Source organism: Conger conger, chromosome 9 (assembly GCF_963514075.1).
Source record: "Conger conger chromosome 9, fConCon1.1, whole genome shotgun sequence".
In the NCBI taxonomy this organism is placed as follows: Eukaryota; Metazoa; Chordata; class Actinopteri; order Anguilliformes; family Congridae; genus Conger; species Conger conger.
Window position 1 is genome coordinate 48311674 of NC_083768.1, and position 22999 is coordinate 48334672.

Here is a 22999-nt window from a genome sequence, read left to right on the forward strand (position 1 = left end):
CCTTGAATCATTTGTAAGGCAAAATGAAATGGCTTTCCTTTAATGTCCCCCCTTCATTTACCTGGCGGTTTTATTGTGTTACACTGTGCCAGGTGGAATGGTGGAAAGAACTGATGGTTGTACTTCAAACCCTAGATGGGACTACTGACATTGATTGACAGTTTATACCTAAACATCCCTATCTATTTTAAGTTTCCCGGCTCATCATTGTATTCGAGATGGGTATGGGTATGCATGTATTTCTGTTTGTCAATCTGTGTAATACCTGTATAATAGCTTATGCTAAACAAATTAATAATCTATTGTAAATCTGGGGTTGACATTAATCAGTCCTAAAGAATTTAACATAATCAAAAGGTCATTTGAAGGAGTGCACTATATCTGTTCTGGTCAATCGGATGGTTATTACTAATTTTCTATGTATTTATTAAGTAAGATGAAAGTAATAGTAAGTTTGGTCACATGGAAAATATTTGTTACTAGCTTTTTTTCCCCCCAGAAACTTATTAGACAGATTTTTAACTTATAAGGTCAGTGCTAGTCTGACAATTTAATGATGTGGTCATGTGCAGTCTGGCTCTTGCTATTTCTTCACAAATGACAACTTCTCCTTCTCTGAAGTAGTGATAATGGCATTTGAGGAACCTAAACCCAAATCTGTAATGGAGATGTTGTAAAACCACTTAAATATATATGTCTATTTCTTCTGGCTCATTGATATTAATGATGGAAGCCGATGGATCATATTTGCATTTTTGCCCAGTCCCGGACCTCGTTACCCAAAATCGAGCAGTACCCAGGATGAGATTTATAAAGTGTCAGGCAGGGTCTACCTTCCTTCTGTACCTTCCACTGTATTGGCCAACACTGAATATTATTTATTTTTGCATTTTTCCATTGGCAGTATAGCAGTCAACTTTATATCTCTCCTCCAGTACCTCTCTTAAAAACAGAAAACTCCAGTATGTGCTTCAATTGAATTTGTTTTTATACTAACTGGACATACATGCATTTATCATAGTTTTTAAGGCTGTTTCTGAAACTCTGAGCTGTAACTATTTTGAAACCTTAATATTCAACAAAAGTATGAAAAAAGCTTGAGCACAACAGTCTGCATTCGGGGCAAATTACATTGCAGATGGCTTTATTCATGGCTAGACTGAAAGGCAACCAAAACGTTTTTTTGTGTTTGGTGAGCAGTCCTTTATATTAAAAAAAGTTAATAAAAAGGCATAGAGAAAAAGAGTCGTATTATATTGGGTGCCAAGTCATTATTTTTGTTTAAATACAATAGCTTTGCGATGTTTTCCTCATGTAGAAACATGTTTGATTATCTTGTTCCAACGGAAGAATATTAATTTTTTTCACCTACGTAACTGAAAGAAAGTTGTCTGGCTTATCCCTGTGAAACCAATTTTAAGACCGAATTGCTTTAACATTTGTAGTCGGTATAGTGCTCTCTGTTCATCGAAAGTATTATACAGAAATGTCAACCCTCTATAATTCCAGATATATTTTTGCCACTTTATAATGTTAGAATGTTTTTTGACTTTCTGAATTCTGATTATATTAATTATTGTTCAAGAAGTCAATGAATACATTTATTTAGGGAATATTCGTGTTTTTGTGTTTGGCAAAGCACTTGTTTCCGAAATATTCAGTGCAGTCCATAAGTATTTGGACAGTGACTTTTTTTTTGGTCTTGGCTCTGTACTCCAGCACATTGAATTTGATATAAAACAATGACTGATTATTATTATTTATTTTTTAGTGCATTTGAGGTCTGTTGTTGAGGTTCCAAAGAAGTGTCAATGTCAGTAAAGCAGACTGTCATTAGGCTGAGAAATTAGAATAAATCAATCAGAGACAGCCAAAATTTTAATTTTGTAATTGTAAAGAGCATTGTTAAGAAGAACAAATGCAAGAACACTCAGCAATGGCAAACAACCTGTTGGACCACGGAAGACCAGTGTGGTGGATGATTGTCGATTCCTTCAAGTGGTCAAGAAAAATCCTTTTGTAGCTGTTGAACAGATTAAGAACACTCTCCAGGATGTAGGCGTTGATGTGTCAAAGACGACCATCAAGAGAAGACTACGCCAGCATAACCTCAGAGGGTTCACCACAAGATTCAAGACCCTGGCAAGCCTCAAGAATAGAATGGCCAGGTTACAGTTTGCAAAAAACGTAGTTTAAAAGACCTGTAGAGTTCTGGAACCAGGTCCTAGGACTGATGAGATGAAGATGAACCTGTTCCAGAGTGATATAAAGAGGAACGTGAGGAAAAAAGGAACTCATTAAGCTCATGATACAAAGCATACCACCTCATCTGTCAAACATGGTGGAGGTATTGTTGCGGCTTGGGCATGTATGGCTGCCACTGGAACTGGCTCACTTGTGTTCATTGATGATTTTACTACTGATGGCAGTAGTAGAATGAATCCCAAAGTGTACAGAAATATCAAATAATTTACAGTGCACTCTGTGAGTTAGTAGAATCTTTGTCTGGTTGTGTTTTGAAACAAATTCATTTTCTTTTCTAGTCTTTAGGAATATATGTGCGAGTACCCTGGTATTCTTGTGGCGGGGGCCCCACAACTTTTATTTTATATGAAAAGCAATTTATCACTGTGTAGCCTGGTAGTGGGGACTCCATAATAGATTTCTGTGGAGTTGTGACAGTGTTTAAATTTTAGTGTATTGACAAAAGTAATTTCAATGACTTCTTTACCTGAATTGTAGTAACTACAAACAGTACCAACAGTGTACCAACTTTGTGTGAATCTTAGCACATTGTCTGATGTGCTGGGTGAAAACTCCATAGTAAGAATGATCTATTCTCTACACCCTCTATCTATATACTGTAACAAGAATTGTTTTTATTTATCTTTTAATTCTTAAACTGTCTGTGTCTCAAAGTTACCTGGCTATTTTCTTCCTTTCGATGATTGCAACGCCCAAAATTACTTGTGACTTGATCGATACGGTTCTACAGAAGTAATTTTCAGGGTTGAGATTTAGTGGAGTTGAGATATTTGGTGGGGGTGATTACAGGGGGTAGAACTGCAGCTTTCATTAGGCGTATTTCAACCCCCTTCAGTCCACCCTTCAGCTGTTACCTGTTGGTACCTCGTAAAGCCTGACGTCTCAAGTAATAAACGGCAATGCCCGTTATCTTCCTGTCATCCAAGGGCACCCCACCACCATCGCCACGTCAGTACAGTCCAGCATCTGACTGTAATTATTCCCTATTACTTCCTTCTCAGTGGACTGACACTTCATCCCTACACCCATCGGTAGAAGGCTCCTGCTGAATTCTTTTCACGCCCGCTTCCCCAGACATGCACGTACGTGTACATGGCGGTTGACATGTTCCGGCGTGGGCGCGCGACAGGCCTGTCAAAGTTGGGAAATCGGGCCCAGCAGCGGGACACAACTGGAGCTGTCGCATTGTCTGCTGTCCAGCCTTGGGTGTGGGGGGGATCTGGGGGGTTGAGCGAGCACCGGCGTAGTCTGGAAGTCCCGGAGAGCGGTATGCATCACGTCGCCCGCTCGCTGCTTCACGACCCCTCGTACAGCCCAGGCACGCCAGCTGCAGATAGTAAAGCTGGCCACGGAGTGGGCATATGGGTGGGTGGGAGAAATAACCTGCTAGGCTCACGAGAGCCGGTGCCTTCGATTAATTTATTCACCTACTGAAGGAGGAAGGAGGAGGGGCTTCACAAAAGGAAAAAACGCAATTAGATCGGCTTTTTGTTCTCTACTGAAACTGCCCTTACTCCAAGTTTTCCATCATTAAAGTGTTCTTGCCCGTTCTTTATTGCGTGTTTTCTCTTGGGTACATTTACAGTACATTAAGCATATAAACAGGCCTGCAATACAAAGAGCGCTGAAGCAATGCTGCTTTTGACTTCATTGTTTTATTCAAAAATGCAGTAAGAGGGAGGAAAAAAAACTAAGCAACAAAGCCCCTTTCTCCTGGAGTCGTATGTCAGCTTGCCACTCAGAGGATTTAATATCATCAAAAGGTTAAGTTTGTTGCATTTTGAATGTAATTTTGAATATTAGAGGAATATGTCTACTCCTTTTCCAAATCAATTCAAATGCAGAATGAAAATGGCTCAGTTGAGCCAAGGGTTGCTATAAATACAGCGAAAAGGGTGATCATCACCAACCTGAATCAGCAGTTGGCCTGCAGAGACACCTCTTCTGCATTTTTTAAAGATTTATCTGCCGGCTAGCGGGTCTGCTTGGAAGTGTTCCTCCAAAAGCACTGTGAGGTTTTGTCAGATTAGAATGTGAAAAGTTTCTACTCTCAAGTTTAATTAAGGTTAGGCTAAATATTGTCTTTTGGCGGTTTCTTGCTTTGGATGGGATTATAACGGTTCCGAAAGTAAAGATACCACAGAGGATATTAAAATATATTCCATGAAGGACCACTAAATAGCTTCAAACAATATGTCAGGGTACTGGAATAGAAGTAAAAATATCTAAGTTTGGCTAAAAATTGCCTAATATTGCCTGATATTTGCAAGACTACCATATTAGGCTTTCTGTGAAATAGATTTGTAGTGATGTAATGAAAGCGAAAGCCTCAGCGATGGAATGCGCTATACGTCTCTATTTTGTATTATTCATACGGCATTCTCGGTTTTGGACACCATTTTGTAGTCATTTTCCAATTTCTTCCAACCGACTCCCGCTTCTCTGCCAGGTTCTTCCTTGTTAGCGGTCACTGCCTGTAACACTGTCGGCAACAGGCTGTGCGCAGCCACCACGCAATGAACCCACAAGGCATTGGCCAGCACGCGTGCCTTCCATTCACAGTCATATCACCCCGTCAAGGATGATTCATGACGGAAAAGGCCAACAGGAATCGGATTGCAAGGATTTGGTCAGGAATTCCGCATTTGGGTCGAGATTACTGGGGATTATGAATGATCACATTAGAGGGAGCGCAAACGTACATTTACTTACAATTGCGGGGAGCTGAGTGAGTTAACGGATTTGCGGATGCCTTGGTGTTCGAAAGCACACGAGCGAAATACGAACCGCAAGCGTGCGGGTGGCTGGAGATTCCCTACACAGTCGACATTTTGAAAATGTTCACGGGTCGACCCTGATCCACCCTCGCAGTTCTCATTTAGTGTGATCCATTCCTGCTGCTTGGCTGGTTAGTTTTTAAGTATAAGCTTTTGCCTCGAGTGGGGTTACAAACACCATGTCAGCATATCAAATTCTGTATTTTTTGGAATAGTCAGTACTTGCTAGATGCAGACTGATCCATATCTGTGATGATTACGTTTGTGGATGAAAGAAAATGTTTAATTTGGAAATGTAAATCCTCATTTAGGAATGAATGCTTTGCTGTCCGTGACTTGAATGTTGAAAGGCGATCAGCGAGATAAGGTTTAATCCATGAAAAAAATAAAATAAATGACATAGCCTTGTGAGAAAAAGCAATAAAACTTTTCATTTTGAGCTTGCCGGTGCGTGTTAAGCAGTAAAAGTGAAGTTTGCATTCGAAGTGGCAAAAGTGTCAGATGTTCATCATTAAGAAAAGAAAAGTCATACAGTGTATGGAGTGAGCGCGGGGATTGATCCAGTTTCATTTTAGCATGTGCACAGGGTGGCAGCTTCTGATCAAAAGACCCACAAACCTGGAAACTGGTGACGCGGGATGATGTTACTCTTATGATATACATAAAGACGTTTCTGACGGTTTATGTTCCATGATAAAATGGTGGTAAAAAAAGACTAAAACAAAAATCCTCAAACCAGTAAAAACCTTACTTTCTCCCTTTATTCACGGAAAAGAAAAGGGCTTGAAATATGCGGTCTTTCGTTGTTTTGAGTTGGAAAGTTTCCTAATGTGCCATCAATTCAGTTAGTGTCTGTGCTAGGCTGCTGATAGTGAGTGTTGTGTTCAAAGATGTGGGTAAGCTATACATGTTTAAATGTTTATTTTATTACGTAATCACATTTTTCCAACACCATTGCTGTCAAAATTATTGCACCATTAACAATTACTGTAACTAAAATCTAGTGAAGTGAAGTTGTCAATATAATACGAGTTAATCTTGGTCTAAAGGAAACTTCCTGTTTCACTAAAAATGAGGTAACAAGCTTGCTAAATGCCTCTGTCATCCATCAACATGGGAAAAGCCAAAGAACTGCCAATTTTGGAAAACTGGACATTAAATTAGCCTGACATTGACTTTTTGTGAATGAATTTTACTACTAACTAATGTAGGCTATTAGTTACATGAATATGTATACAATCGCTAACCATAGGATGAAGTTATAATTAGTTAACTACAATTCAGTTCATGTATTTGTTAGGGCTTTCAGTCCAATATGAATTGGCATAAACTAATGTAGTTAACATGAATTACTGTATAATATAGAAATACTTTAAAGCATAGAAATACTTTAAAGCTGTATTTCTCAGTAGCTAGTTGGCAACTACATTACTTAATGGCATTTTATGTATTGTAAAGTGTTACCTATTTTTCTGTGTAAATATCAGATTAATTGTTTTGTATCTTATGAGCCTGAGCTTTCCCTGTTATTTGAATGATCCACACCGGTCACTGGAACTGTAGTGAGGGTGGATTGGAGGTAAAGTAGGGGTCCCCTTTTCCTTTGGGGTGGGGCTCCACCTTCAGAGACGGGGGTAATGACGGATGGGCATTGGGTGCGTGTGATGTACAGGTGCTGTAACACAACCCCCCCCCCCCAACCCACATCCAGAGATCCCCCAAGCAAACAGACCGTCCATAAACGTCTGGAATATCAAACACGCTTTGCTAATATACCTCTGTGCATGTACAGGGACTCAGAACCGCAAACCTGTGCAAAAAAAACCACCTCCGCCACCAGCTGCTGAAAGCATTATCTGTGTCTGGTACTGATTTCTGCGCTTTCATAATACTTGGGCTGTTTTAATGTGTTAATTCAGGATATCGGCCATTTTGACAAACTGTTGGGAAAATATGGATTGTAGCTCCTTTTTCTGGTCGTCAGTCATAAATAATCATATGATTGTCCTCTGCTGTTGAGAGTTAAGAGTGCTTACTGCCAAAGGGAATAATGTTAACTGGGGATTGACCAGTGCACATAGACACGTGCACACAGGCCCATGTAGCCTACACTTTCATGGACACGAATGCACACACACACACACACACACACACGTTGTAACAACATTAGTGGATTAGACTTGCCTGGGGATGTGTAGGTGTTTTTAAAATGAGGGCCCATGTAAATTGAATCACTTTTCTGTCACATAAGTCTACCAGTGTTTTCTTGTAATTTTTCACTGCAATAATACAATGTTTACAGAACAGGTCATTACGACCAAAAATAATATTTTATTCTACTGTAGAATTGGCAAACCATGAATACAACTTACAAAATGAGCACTTAAAAAAAATAAAAAAATAAATAAAAAATAAAATAAAAAAATTCCAAAAATGACCAAACACATTACCTGGTTACCAATGTACTGTATATTATTGTCATTATTGCATGTCTCTGGTCCCTGGGATAGCAGAACTGGCATTATTTAACAATTTAAGAGCAGAATACATGCTGCTTCCCAGCGGAAGATGGTAGTTCCATCCTTGTGATGGTTTAACATGCTGTGGAAACACCGAGCCGCTGTCTCCAGGGCAGGATGGCGAACATCCGAAAGGCTCCAGGGGACGCCCTTCCTCCCGGTCCACTTCTCTCCCTGAGCCGTGTCTCTCCCGCCAGAGCCCGATCCCAGACTGCATCCATTTTCCAGCCAAGAGTCTTCGTCGCAGCCGCTTCCCGCAGCAGGGATTTCGCTAGCACCGCGACGCCTCGCGTTTCAAAGTAAACAGAAAAATAAAACGGGGTTCAGATAAATGAAGGCAAGAGGCGATTTATTTGCCTGGAGAGCCCGCAAATCCCCTGAGCGCCACTAGTACTGCGGATGTTTTTGGGGAAGCCGGTCTCCAGAAGCCCTTTTCCTTCCAGAGGAGCCCAGTGGCTAAGAGCACTGCGCTTCCAGTAATGCACATCCCAGTCCAAAAACAACTTCCAGACGAGCGCTCCCAAGTGACAGCAGGTGGAGGGTGGTTTTGGGAGGGGTTAAGCTGTGAGGGCACTGGGGAGGAACCTACCTCACGTCAGGTGAAACGAGGTCCGAGGTAAACGCGCTGCAGGGAGGTACGGGGAAGTGAAACGCACTCCTCTATCCCTCCCCTGATCTCCTGTTCCACCCTGTCATCGCTTTTCGAGCCAAAATGTCTGCGTGTGAGTTACCAGCACCTGGACTGGGTGAGTTATCGTCAAAGCCTGTCCTTCAAGCTCGGGCTTGGAAAAAAAACAAGGCACGATTCAAATTACGGAACGTTCCAGAACATTTCAAATGTTATGTTCATTAATTTTGACTAAACAGATTATTCTTATAAACAGAAGGTTAAGGTTTTCTGGTGGGTACTGACTTCAGGACAGTTTGAAGTGTGTTCCGCACAAGTAGACGTGGTGTTCCTGGTTGACTGGGGACACTTAGTCATGCCCTAAGACTGAAGCTGAATCACTCAGTCTCGTGAATGTGGGGGAAAACGACAGTTTCCCCAGTTTAACTGGAAATGTCTGGAGTTCAGTAAAGCTTTTCCCTTTTGGTGCCACACATGCTTGATGACATGAAAACCCTTCCTTGACATTTTTGAGTCTTCAAAATGACGATGCAGACAATTTATTGTACTGTATATCTGTTTGCACACAAACAACCACGTAGTCTAGGTAACCGCGTACTGCACCCATGCAGTAGATAGAAAATATATGTTTATATGTCCACACAATGCAGAATTCATTTATATTTTGAAAGTCCCCTTGTTTTCATAGTGAGTAGAGCGGGTACTAGGTTCACAGTTGAAAGCTCGCTCAAGGGCATTGATGTACTGGGTATCAGTGCTGTAGTCTGCTTCCCCCTCTGTCTAGACAGGCTTGGGTTATGGTGCTTATTTAAATAAGTGGGTGAGCGCTTTTTTCAAAGAGGGAATAATAGGTACATTAGTGACGTAATTCCTGTCTGACAAACTGGGAACAAAAACTCAAGAATACATGGAAATGTTATCCTCTCCAGTACTGTTGAATTCAAATCAAAGTTCTTCACTTGCCATACAAAAAACAGAGGTTGTAAGTAGCCTCATTAAACTGTCTGTGAGGAAATTTGCCAGCATGTCCATGGCTTTCAGTGATTTTAAATGTAAATGAACGTAGTTTGCCCAAGTCTTTCTTTGCCCATGTTTTAATTTCTTCTCTGGGTGGTCAGTGTAAAAAAAAAAAAAATTATTCATGTTTTTACTTCAATTTCCAAACATAAGCTTATATTACGTTTGACTATTTTACTTGTAGAGCTTGAAATGGTTAAACTGGTAGCTGTTGTGACCGACACTAACCAAACAGCAGTTGTCGTGCTAGCCAATGGCATACCATTTTTGGTCAAAATCTGCATTTTACACGAATTCACTTGCATTCTGAGGCAGAAAATGAACAGTGATACAAATTTTAAAGGCCAGCAATGACAAACATGAAGAACTTGTTATCGCTCAACACAGCACCTGAGCACATGATTGTAGCAACTTTGCCAAAATGGTCATGAAAAACGAATTCCAGCTTATCCGGAGAAGGTCATTCGGAAGGCACTTTTTACAGAGGACAACCTTACCGCAGTAATGCTAGCCTTCTTTTTCTTTTTTTTTTCTTTTTTACCCTGCAGAGTAACTTTTTGTGATGTTCCAGTTTTTAGTAGCAGTTTGTCTGGTTTGCAGTCTCAGAAAATGACATGTTAGTGCCATCTGATTTTCCACCTGAACATTCTTAGTTTTAGTTCTAATTCTCAGTTTCATTTCGAAACTGAAATTGCTGTCATGTGTTGGTACTTAGTTTCACAAGCTGCCTTTTCACATGTTTTTGGTCTCTTACAATTGAGCAGAGAGCTGTGTTTGCAACAACAAAATACAAAAGCTAAAATACATTCTCTAATGGAAAGGCCTGCCTGGAATGGTAGAAAGCTTGTTTTTATTCTTCTTTAAATGGAGTGCATTTTGTGGTTAAATGAGATTGTATGGAATTCCTATTATCATGATGCATTCATTTTTAAATTCCTATTTGAATCATATAATCCCAAAAAAATTATATGACTAGTTTCTTTCTACTGAATTGGTTGCATGAAGACAGCAGGTCTCACTCTTCATTTTCAGAAGACTTTTATATGTACAGCAGATTAACATCAAACTGAAAGAAAAGCCCAATATAAACATTTCATGTCATCCAGATCCAAGCTTTTCATCCACATGATAACTCATACATTGATCCCATTTCGACACAAACAGGCAAGCGAGTCATATGACCTCCACTCCACCTTTCATTGGCAGATAAAAAGATGGAACTCCTCTCACACACACACACACACACACACACACACACACACACACACACACACACAGATGCTCCAGTTCCCCAGCCCAGCGCTTAGCCAAGGGTCCTCAGCTGAGAAACCCAATCATCATTTACTCATCAGCTGCCCAAGGCTGACGTTCACATTTTCCTTTAACTTTTGGCACCAGACATCGTTTTTTTTTTTCTCCCTCTCAGCTCCGTTTTTTTTTTTTTTTGTTGAATTTTAGATTTTTATTTATTTATTTATTTTTGGGTCTGGAGTTTTTTGGTCACGCTCTCCACCGTACTCGAATAAAACGGGACACCATCTAGTTTGGGTCTGTGCTAACCTTGAGGCCCTGGATTGGCCTGGAAGGGCGTGGGGGGGATGGGAAGCTCGGCGGCGATGTCCCCGCGGGCAACGCCACAAGTCCTGTCGACTGCAGCAGCGAGCGATTTCATAACCCCTCGCTCTCTCCCGCAGGATGCCTAATTGCCTTTTTTTTGTCAAAGCCTTTTTTTCATAATAAAAGATGAAGTCACACTCTTCTTAAATTCCATGCTGCAATCCTTCTGTTATCCGGCAGCCAAGGAATTCCACCGACCGAGGGGTCAGCAGTGCCGAGCAGCGGAAAGAGTGAGCCACGCGCCTGTCTGAAAGACAGACTCCGGGAATTATTCGCCAACCGCAGCTATTCCGACTGCACACCAGCTTATTTTTTTTGACGTCCATTCCAAGGCAGCGTTATAGCAAACCTATTAGCGCTCAAGATCTTAAAATAATTTCTGATTTTTCTGTGTTTTGATATGTTTATTTAGCTTTTTTTTTTTCTATGACATGTCAGTACCCCAATTTTGACTGAACGATGCGTCATGCCCTCATTCCTGCTGGCCGAGGCTCGACTGGCCCAACCTCGATTAAATGAGTGACTGCCTGGAGTCATTTTTTTACAGGCCTGGCTCCTTATTCGAGAACCCATTTCCTCACCACACTCAAGCTTTCAGTTTGTCAAGTTGTGAAAATCGTTACATATTTTATATATTATGTATTGATTTGTTGAACCAGCTGTTTTATTTTTGTCTATAAAAGTTGAAGGTGAGGGAAGCGCAGTTATAGGATGGCTTCTGTCTTCATTCATCAGCTCCTCACCCAGCTCACTGTGAAGGCCACTTGCAGAATATGGTTGGACCGGAGCAGACGGCCGCGTTGAGCGACACAGCCTCTGAAGCCAAGCTTTTGTGCTTTCTGGCTGTCACGATTCATAAACCCTTGGAGTGAAAATGGAGGAACCTTGACTGTGTGGCATGTCTTTGAGGCAAGGTGACCACGCCGTCATGGTTTTTCCATTTTCCACCTGCTTAAGCACAGCAAAAGTCATGAAAGCAGATGAACTGAGTACTGCTTTGTTCTGAACCACTGCTTGCATGCTGAGATTTTTATATGACCGTCTGTTTCTATTCAGGAGATTTTAATATATATGATAAAGTAAAATTATTTTGAAGTCATATCTAATGTTCATAAAAAAGTAAGAAGACGTGTTAAGATGAGAAACACCCCCCACCCATATTGGCTCATTGTTTTGCCTACGGTCTGGAGTCTTTTGCACAGTCTTTCCATGTCTGCGATCTGGGCCGGAGACTAATTACCAAATGGACGGCTTTCTGTACCAACTGAAAACATAGTTTCATCATAGTCGTCTTTGTTTTGTCTCCCCAGAAGCTCTTGTCATGACATAGCTCTTTGTAAAACATAAACCATATGAGAAAAATGCTTACTATAGGGCACGGAGTTGATTAATGATTAATGGAGGTCTTTGAACACTTTCCACAGTGGAGACCATAGTGAGCAAACTAGGCTTGCAAGTAATTCTGTTTTACAGTGAGGAACTGGAAAGCCCTATTGGATTTTTGTTCCTGGAGCCTAGTGCTTTGCTCAACAGTGTTTGAGGTCTCCAGAGGTTTGGAGGGCCCAACCGTCTTAAGATCTTGCAGCGTAGCATGTCGGCTACAAAAAGGGTGAAATATTCGAGGTGAATCGGGGTCACAGCCCAGCCTGTTTGATGCCCTCACCCCACAATGCAGCAACCGGAGGAGTGCACCCCCAAGGGGGAAACCCTTCTCCTTACACTCATAAAGCTCTCCTTCAGGGATATGCCAGAACAGGTTCTTGCAAGTCTGTTTCAGTTCCAAAATCACAAAAGGAGATTGGTAAGACAGGAAATTGAGTTGTCACTCCGTCCCATGGAACTCCTGAAAGATGGCGATGTGTGTATGTCTTCTTTAGAACTATTCTCTCTAAATGTGGAAATGTGGGCTTGTTCATTTTTACAGGCTTAGTAGTAAAAACTCTAACGTAAAGGGATTTCCCAACCGTGGATGGACATGAAACTCCCAGTTGAATGATCACCTAATGTAGCAATCGCATTTAAAATTGTTGGTACATTAAATAGGGCAAGGGTGCAAGACTGTACATAACAATTTTAGAATCCTCCGATCTGAAAGAGCATTGCATTAGGAATCCTCCAATCACAGAGCTCAATTTCCTGTTGGTCCTCCATTTTGTCATGGTAAATTTAGGTTAGCCCAGTCAAGATGTTCCAGAACCCTCAGCTATTCTCTTGTTTCTACCATTACTCTGGCCCTCATGTGTCACTATAGTAACAGCTACTACAGTAATGCCAAACTAAGTGAACTTGCCAATACAATACAAGTTAATTTCAAGGAACTTTAGAATATTTTGAATACTCTGTCATTCTGTAACAAGCTTGCAAAATCCTTTTGTTAACCATCAGCATGGGAAAACCCAAAGAAGTGTCAATTCAGAATATACAGATGTTAAATGTCCATCACAAATTGGGTAATGGATACAAAAACATTAATGGTTAAACATACCACTTTGCTCTGTAAGTGCAATAATAAAAAGGCGTAAACCGTATGTAGTGGTTGCAAACTTACCAGGAAGGGAATGCAAGTGCATATCATGGACAGTAAGGAGGATGGTGAGGGAGGAGATAAGTCACCCAAGTATCGCAGTTTAAGAATTGCAGAGATTGGTTGTCTTGGGGTCACCATGTCTAAATAAAAAACATGGCACCTCCTTACCAGAAAACATCCCAGCGCAAGATGCCTGTGCCGGGGGGAATACATTTCCCAGAGGGCCGAGCTGAGGAAGCTCAGACACAGGCATCCATACATTTTTCCTAAGGTTGGGTTTCCAGACAGGAAATGTCAAATTAGCGCTTGAGTTTCATTATTCATGGTGTCCTTTGACCGTTTGGAGCTGACACTACCTTCCCCGACTACAGCCCAGGCAGTGGGGCTGCTGGGGCGACCCCGCCCACGAGCTGTCTGTGAGCTCAGACTAATCAGACGACACAAAGGAGAAACACTGCCTTTTCAGCATCGCCCCTCCTAACCTGCACACTATTAAGGCAGAAGACTGCATTCCTAGAGCGGGTTACAGAGGGTCAAACAATGTGGTCACTCAGTTTTTCACTCTGGAATTAATTACGATTTCCCTCACCTACACATACAAAATACCTTTTTTGAATTAGCCTAGCCAGTAACTTCAGTTGGTCTATATCGGTTTGCTGCTTTGTTTGTAACAGAATTGATGTTTTGATCATTAGCACAATTCTCAAGATGAGTATAGCATACTATTTTTGGTTTTGTTTTCTGTACCTTTGGCCGGCCCACTAACACTTGACTCTTGGAACAGTTTGCCAAACAGAAATCCTGACCTCAACATTTATGTGGAAAAAAAAAGACTCCTCTAACCAATCCAGAGTCGTGTTTAGGGGTAGAATCAGACTACACCCCGGTCTGTGCCAATTTAAAAAGGCGTGACTGCTCAACCCAATCCTCTCTAATTGGACGTGGTAGGGGTGGTTTTATTGAAATCATTCACAGGTGCTGTCTGGAGTTTTAACGGGAGGGCACCACTTCTGAGAGGTTTAAAATAGTGTGTGTGTTTCTTTAAGGACAAAGAAGCATCTTATTTTCAAAATGTAGTAACTTATGTAGTTTATATGGCCATTTGGTAATATAAAACAAGTGCGCAAACACCCAGCTGAGAAACCAGCATGGAATGAAGCGAGCTATTTGTCATGGCAACACGGCAAGGCTGGGTTCCTCGGCTGTGGAGCCGGTCATGTACCTGAGTGTCAACGCTGGCCTTAACTCCTAATCCAGGCTCTGAGATGGGCGAAAGGAGAGTGCGATGAGTGAAAAAGTGTTTGCAGCCAAGGTTAAGACAGAAGGGAAGGGGGGGGTTAAACCACGGATGACACCCACATTACTCTGGAAAGAGAAGCACGGTGCTAGGGTTTTAGTGATGCTTCAGTGCTGGATTGCCCCCATGTACTAGAAAAAGCACTGAAGCCTTCATTAACCTTGCCTGTGTTCCTTTTTTTATATATAGGATATTCGCAACACTGTTGGCAACATTCCAATGGAGTGGTACAACGACTACCCCCATATTGGCTATGACCTGGATGGAAAGAAGATCTTCAAGCCAATCAGAAACAAGGATGAGCTGGATGAGTTTTTGGACAAGATGGAGAACCCTGATTACTGGTGAGACGTTAATGGATCAACTACTTGAATGAGAATATAGGGCAATATGTAGGTGGTACCCCAACTGACAAGAGAGACTAGGGTGTGGTCTCTGTCTCTCTCTTGTCCTCCTCTTTCATCCTGTTTTTGGGAATACATTTGTTACCTCATATTTTATCTCTCCCCACCATCACTCTGTTGTACCCTCTCTCACTCATTTTATCGCACAACCTTTCACTCTGTCTCTCTCTGTCACCAGGCGCACCGTCCATGATAAGATGACCGGTGCTGATATCCGACTCTCAGACGACCAGGTCGACCTTGTCCACCGCCTCCAACAGGGCCAGTTTGGGGACGTCAACTTTAACGAATACGAGGTAAACGTCTGCCAGACCCCTTCCCCCACCCTGTGTGTCTGGCCACTTCGTTCAGTTCTCAACCTTAGTGTTCAGCAGCCGTCAAAACAAGGCTACGACCAGAAATCAGAGTATGACCAAGGCTTTCCTCACCAAATTGTCTTCTCCATGTATATTCACTCATAGCCCTGTCTCAGTCTGTGTTCCCATCATACAAATGGGTCAAAGGCTCAGACAAGGACATTTACTTATTTTAGTGGTAGCTAATTCCTGTTTTGTTTTCGTTTTTGTTGCAACTGAACCGTGTTACAGATCTGGTTTACAAGCAGATGTAGTAGTGTCTAGTTTGTGTCATTCACATCATCACGGGCATAATGGTGAGGCCTTCATTAACACTTATGTTAGTAAAAGTAGTAAAATGCCTGTTCTCCAGACTTACCAGAAGTATGAGTCATCCTCCAGAAAGGACAGTCGCTGCTAAAAACAAAAAGTTAAATCACCAGCTTTTTACTTCATTTGCACAATTAAAGAACAGACTAGTGTTAATTAAAACTGTTAAGCACTTGTTGTAAATGTTTAGTGTAGCTGTTTTGTCTGAGAGTTTTTTGACAGTGAAAGCTCTTTTCCATCCTGCATCAGTTCAGAATTAGCCTTGTGCACTTCGTTATCCTCCATCTTCACACAACGGTCGGTTTGCTTGTCCCTCATTCACCCCCACCAGCCTTCTGTGGACTTTTTCACTCACGAAACGATGATCCACCCCGTGACCAACCGACCGCAAGACAAGCGCAGCTTCATTCCTTCCCTAATCGAAAAGGAGAAGGTGAGGCCCTCCCCTTTCAGGCCTGGTCTGGCTCTTTTGGAAGCCTCTCCCCAGGAAAATGTCTATTACACACATGTCTATTACACAGTCTTTTACACATTCAGTGCAGTCAAAAGCCAGTAAGTAAGCTAGCAATAGCTAGCAGCAGTAATATTATTGCTTGCCAGCATTAGGTAGTTAGCTAGCTAGCTTGCTACTCATATACTACAGTAAGATGGCTAGATAGCTTTCTGGCTACCTAGCTGCTACTGGTTTTGGGTATTGGCCCAATACCTCACAGTTGTACATTTCTGCCTGACTAGAACAGGTAGTAATGCAGTAGTATGTATTATTTAGCAGATAAAGCCTAACACCTTTAGGAATCCAGCAAGCAGACTCTGAGGCCTCACCCCAGGGGTGTACACATCATGCCTGGTGACTTTTTAAGCAAATGTTGCTGTTTTTAAAAGGTAGGGGAATTCAAATCAGCTGTAGTGGTTCTTCCCTTGCATATTTTTGTATATTTTTGTATATTTGTAAGTCGGTAGAAAGATCAGGCAAGATTTTCTCAAGCTACCTCAACTCTTAAAAAAGGTTTGTAGCAGTTGTAGACATGAATTTTCCAGTGAAGTGTGCAATTTGGGATTTGGAAAAGGCTTTGCCTTGGGCAGATGGACACTTTCCTGGATGTTTTTTATGAATTTTGATCGTGTAGAAAATTGATATTTATCGTCGCTGTAAATAAGGCTGGAATGATACAAAATTTTCATCTTTCGAACAATTTACCCCTAACCACTCCCATATGTGTAGCATTAGATATAATGATTCCCACATAGTTCTCAAAGTGGAAACGGAGGTGAAATTCTGTAGTAATGGGTCTCCGAAATGGAAAGCTTAAAGTAATTGGACCTCCGATTGAAAGTGAAATTGCAGCATTACTCCCCTCCCACAGTGGCTCAGGAATCGTGTTTTGGGATATCACTCCAATTTTCTCATTATGTTTTTCCCTTCTATAAAACGAAACATTTATTGGGATTGTTGGTGCGTATAAGTGTGTTGCTTTGGTTTCTTTGCGGTAGTCTGGTAGCGCTGTTTTATTCAGCATGGCGGAAATCTGTGGTTTAAATGTTACGATAATGCACGTGGCATTCTGCTTGAGTAATGTACGATGCTGCTACACGGCCCTCTGTACGACAGGTGTCCAAGCTGGTCCACGCTATAAAGATGGGCTGGATTAAGCCTCGCAAGCCCAAGGAAACGGCCCCGCAGTACTACGACCTGTGGGCCAAGGAGGACCCCAACGCCATCTTAGGGAGGCACAAGATGCACGTTCCGGCACCCAAGATAAGGCTCCCTGGACACGAGGAGTCCTACAACCCTCCCCCGGAGTACCTGTTAACGGAGGAGGAGGTACGGCTCTGCCCCTCACTGTCCAATTACATTTTTCAGGGTCCAGTGCTTTTTCATAATGCTCATTTTGTACCTAAAGTTTTAAATTGCTGGACATCTTGTATGGTGTTTCTGTGAGAATATGAAAATATACTCGGGTTGGTACTGTATTTGGTTGGATGTTCCAGGCAACCTTCCATGGATTTGACTGTGAAACAACCTTTTGACGTTGTTGGAAAACAGAAACGTTTTCATCTTGAGTGGGGAGATAAACGTGAAGGGACGCCTGTGAGGCAAAGTGGGGAATAATTTTGTCGGTTGACGGCCCGAGATGCCTTTTAAATTACAATGGAAACCGGAGAGGAGAGTTTGGCTCGTGCGGTCGCCAGTTAGCCGTTTGCTAAACTCGTTTTCCCCCCCCTCAGAAACTGGCGTGGGAGCAGCAGGACCCTCAAGACCGGAAGCTGGCCTTCATCCCGCAGAAACACTCCTGCCTCCGCGCCGTGCCGGCCTTCTCCCGCTTCATCCACGAGAGGTTCGAGCGCTGCCTGGACCTCTACCTCTGCCCCCGGCAGCGCAAGATGAGGGTACGCTTCCCCCCTGCGTTCCCACGGGCTCTACCGTTTCTCGCCGGGCCTTCGGTCCACAGTGCCGTAAACGCCGTACCGTTCCGGTCTCCTGCCTGGACCCCCTTCCAACCGCTCCCCCTCTCGCTCCGTTTCAGGTGAACGTGGATCCCGAAGACCTGATTCCAAAGCTGCCCAAACCAAAAGACCTGCAGCCTTTCCCCACCACGCAGTCCCTGGTAAGTCCACCTCTCCTCTGGAGGCACACAGCCATTTTGATTTGCTGTGAAACCAGCTGTAACCGGTTTTAATGAAGAGTGAAAAATTGTAATCTGTGAAATTCTGGGATGCAATTAAGGAGAGTAAGCTTTGCAGCACAAGTTGTCACAGCAGGAAGATGAGTGAAAAGGAGGCAAATTATTTAATCTCTTTCATGGTACTATTACCTTTGCTGCTATTATTATAATTGTATTATTATTATATATATATTAATATTTGTGTTAGTATTATGAATTATTATTATTAATATATATACTTACTACCCAGCACCCCCTTTTGCTAGTGTCATGCCTATTGTTATTGTTGTTGATGATGTGATGATGATGATAATGTTGTATGCGTATATGCATGTGTATACTTTTGCAAATAAAAAAAGTGAGGCAAATTGACCAGATACTGCAAACTTGTTTTGCTGGGTTACTGCACAATGCTCCCATTTTAGGAGCATTTGCTTGTGAAATTTGATGTGTGCTAACTAGACAAATAATTGGGGTACACATCTACTAATTGGGATGCATTAGTTTGCTCCTACATTTTTCAACTGAGGAGCCCATGTGCTCCTTGAAAATTGTTTCAGCATAGAGCCCTATGTTAGGAGGTGGACACTGAGGAAGAAGACCAAAAAATTTGACAGCAGTGAAATTAGTTTAAAGGTAATTATCTTTGTTTGGAAAAACGGGAACCAAAATTTTACCTCATTCGAGGATGAGAGCTATTAGAGCTAAGCAGACATTCAAATGAGAGTGGGCTATCGTGTGTGGTGTATCAGCTGTTATAAGCCCTGAAGAAGAGCAATGGGTTCCATGTGTTGCTGCTGAAATCCTGTAATAAGAGCTGGTAAGGCTGGGTGAGGATGGCTCTTAAACCCTGTGTCTGGACACCGAAGAGTGTGTGTGTGTGTGTCTCAGGAAATGTGTGCAGCTCCCCCTCCCAACAAAGACACACACACTCCCTTCTTCACTCATTTCCTGTCCCCCTCTTTCTCTCTCACTCCCTCGCCTCACTCCTTCCCTTGCTCTCACTCTCTTTTTCTCATTTACTCTCTCATGTCTCACCTGTAATTAATGGCGTGACGTCTCTCTCTCTGCAGGTCTACCGCGGTCACTCCAGCTTGGTGCGCTGTATTAGCGTGTCCCCCACTGGGCAGTGGCTGGCTTCGGGTAAGTGCCCCAGTTCCTCCTCTTTGATGTGGAGACAGGCCCTGTTGCCGTTTCATTTATTTAGAGCTCTGGGCTCCTCAATAGATCATTTCTTGTGGTCGCTCATAATATAAACAGTAGCTAACTGGAAGCTTATATCATCCCCAGAGCACCAGCCGTGATGTCACGGTTTTGGCTTCAATTCTCCTATCAGGACCAAAAAAACAAGAAATACATTTTGGGGGACAGGACAGCAAGCAGAGGCGCGTTGTGGGAAAAATCATTAGCTTGCTTAGCACACTTTCGAGAGAATACATCAATCAAAGATGGTTTATCGGTGTCTCATTTCTCTCAAATATAGATGCCGTGGTCTCTTTCTTTTATAGTTTTTGGCAGGATGGCTTAGTGGGATCCACATCAGGAAATATGAAAATGCTTAATGCAGGTTATAAAAATTCAATTGGTCTACAAAATCACCCTGAATTTGGCTTTAGATTTTAAAATAAATCATCTAAGGATGCAGCATTTTTGTGCTTTCCAGTGATTTTGAAGAAGCATGTGACCTGTACCATTAGCTCTTAAAGAGACAAGATACTTGGAAGACTATTGGGGTTATTGTCCATGATATTAAAAGTATGTCTTTTCATATAAAAACCCTCCTCTTTAAAATATACAGATGTTCTCTTTTCTCATTTAAAATCTAGACTGTTATGATTTTGAATGCACTGAATGGTTAAAGGCAAACTTTCTGTGCTCTGTAAATCTTGATGGGCGAATCATAATGTTTGTGAGATAGCCGTCTTCCGTGAGACCGCCGATATTTCCCCAATGAAAGTTGGTATTTTGTCCAGAGCACAACCCACATGATTGTCATTATTCAGTGCCCTTTGGATGAATATGAGCACATTGACTCAGTGTTTTAATTTCTTTTTATGCCAAAAAAACCTCAAATGATTTTGTTCATTTAGCAGTTTGAAACATGTCGTTCCAAAGTGGCTACTGGTTCCCAGCCAGTTTCCTGTCTGCCACAGCTGCCTGTCTGGCCCTGCCACTTTATTTCTCGGGGATGACATTTGATATGACTGCGGAGGGCAACCGGAGCATCAACAACAAGCACAACTGATATTCCTATGACAGTTTTTAACATGTTAGCAGAGATCAAATTATCCTTACTCGAAAAAAAAAACTACAAAAGGCAGTGGTCGGGGTCTTTTGAGACGCTAGCAGCAATTTAGGAACAGTATCTGAAGCCTTCCTTTACAAAGAACTTCATAAATCTGAGACGCAAAACCACAACAGTCACTGCCACTCTTTTGTCTTGCTATAAAATATATTAAACTACTAATAAAATGTTCTTTCCCACAGTAAAGAAAGCGCTTGACAATTTTTATTTGAAATAATAAATTACTCTCCTCCCCCAGACCCCATGCCACCCCAATTTGTTTTCCTATTGTGTGAAGTTTTGAAATAACTAATTGTCAGTTGAGCCTCAAGTTTCGTAAGATGCATGAAACCTCTGAGTCACTCCAGTCTGAATTAGTAGTACGGTAACAGCTGCCTGTTGTGCCAACAGGCCACTGATTCTTTTGCTGTATAATTCACTATAATGTTGCTAAAACCAAATTTGGAAAATGTTGTCATGATGATAAAAAGCCAAAGCCTGTAAAACCGTAAACAATTTCAGTATGATGTGTTTGTAACGGGGAACGTCAACAGCGCCATGAAGTAATTTGTCATGGTTTTGGGCCTGTAATCGCAATGATGGCATGCCTCACGTGCTTATAACTGTAATCTGCCGGTTTGGCTTCAGTCTGTAGCAGTCCGAGTGTGGTATTATTTGACTCGTGTGGCAGAATGGACAAGCTGTATATTCATAATGGACACGCATACACACACTGCCTTGTGCGCGTGTGTGAGAATGCACTCATGCAAATGCAAACACTCACTCACACACACACACATAAGCAGGGAGGAATAAACAGAATCACATTTATGTGCCAGCTCGCATTCCAGAATAATTATGTGGATGAAATTAGATGTGCTGTGGCATTTCATTCTAGTGGCTCTCGTGTGACCCCTGAGACAAAGCGGGCAGTCACGGCACAGCGTAATGATGCGATTCGTCAACAGCGGTTGGCTACTGGATGTGAGCTGCTTGCGAGAATTTCTTTGTTTGTTTTTCTCCCTAACTGGGAACTTAACCCTTTGCGGTCTTATACCCTCTATTACTTGCCAACCAATCCTGGGTGCTGTTATCTTGACCTGGCTCAAGGAGCAAGGTTCAACCGTTTTGGCTCAAATGATCTATTCCGCGAAGTAACGTATAGGTCAAGCAGAACAAAAGCCGTCCCTCGTTCTTTTGCCAGAGACATGCGCCTTGCTCTGGGAATGTCCCTAGCTAGTCCGTTCAACCCTGCTGAATTTAGACAGCCGGAAAACACAAGTGTTGCTTAGGAACACAACTGCTAATTAACTGGCCGACGTAACGTGATATGAAGGGTCACCAGTTTGCTGCCCAGGGACACAGTGGTGTACTTTAGGAAAGGAATTGGAAATTCTCCTGGAAAGAAAGAGGGGAAGTCTCCTAAATTTTCTGTAGTGTTATCAGCATCTATGATGTTTGGTGTTTTATCAGAAGATCTGTCCAACCAAAATTGTAGTTCTGTCTGTGGTAGTGTTTATTTACTTTTTGTGTCCAACCCTTATTTGCGTTACTGGGTGTGAACCGAACACTCCACAGAGAAAGGGCTAGCTGAATTCTGTCATAATACACAGAATATGTCAAAATCTAGGTTGTTTTATTTGTGTTGTGGTTAGTTTGCCTCTGTCCCTACCTCCTCTTGCAATACTGATACACCTACAGAGCTTCCTGAATCCTGGCACAATGCTGTTTTGGTTACTGATATTCCTTGTATTTTGTCAGTTCAGGAAGTGCTGTATGTGTTGTTCCGTTTACTCTCCATGTTTATCCCCTGTGTCTATTTATGTTGATAGTAGTGCTGCTTGTTGACATCTTGTTTAATTTCTCTGGACAGAGGCCAGAAGAGCTTGCCGTTCCTGATAGACTGTAAAAGGCAAGATAGAAAATAAACAGCGGAAAAAAAATCTTTACAACTCGAAACCACTGCACGCTTGATGAAAGATCATAAATTTTAATTTTTTCCCCCTGCATTTAAAAAAAATAATAGTTTCCAGAGGCCGTGCCTTGAATTTATGTCCGCGAGCTGTCACGCCGACAGTTTTTAAGGAGCAAAAGGGAGATGCCTTGGGCCCGGACCTCCCCAGACACGCAGCGAACGCGAGGCGACTTCTGTTCCACACGGGCCCAGGCTTTTTCCAAACCGCCGGCTCTGTTCGGCCCGTTGCACTGGCCCGTCCCGGTCCGTTTCCACAGGCGACCGCAGCTATGTGTGCCAGCCGGGACTCGCAAACCGCCAACAGGACATAGGCTTAGGAACCGTTCCTCTTTCTATATCTGTCCCCGAAGCGCTTAATACT

General features: G+C 42.3%; 1 protein-coding gene across 1 annotated transcript in view; it reads left to right on the top strand.

Annotated features, from left to right (window-relative positions):
* The window catches only part of bop1 (BOP1 ribosomal biogenesis factor), a 65223-nt gene that overhangs the window by 34727 nt on the left and 7497 nt on the right, over positions 1–22999 (top strand). Inside the window, exons 4-10 of the mRNA XM_061254099.1 lie at positions 14837–14991; positions 15230–15347; positions 16048–16149; positions 17326–17538; positions 17943–18104; positions 18242–18322; positions 19453–19522. Coding sequence (XP_061110083.1) covers positions 14837–14991; positions 15230–15347; positions 16048–16149; positions 17326–17538; positions 17943–18104; positions 18242–18322; positions 19453–19522 — 901 coding nt within the window. The remainder of the gene's footprint in view (positions 1–14836; positions 14992–15229; positions 15348–16047; positions 16150–17325; positions 17539–17942; positions 18105–18241; positions 18323–19452; positions 19523–22999) is intronic.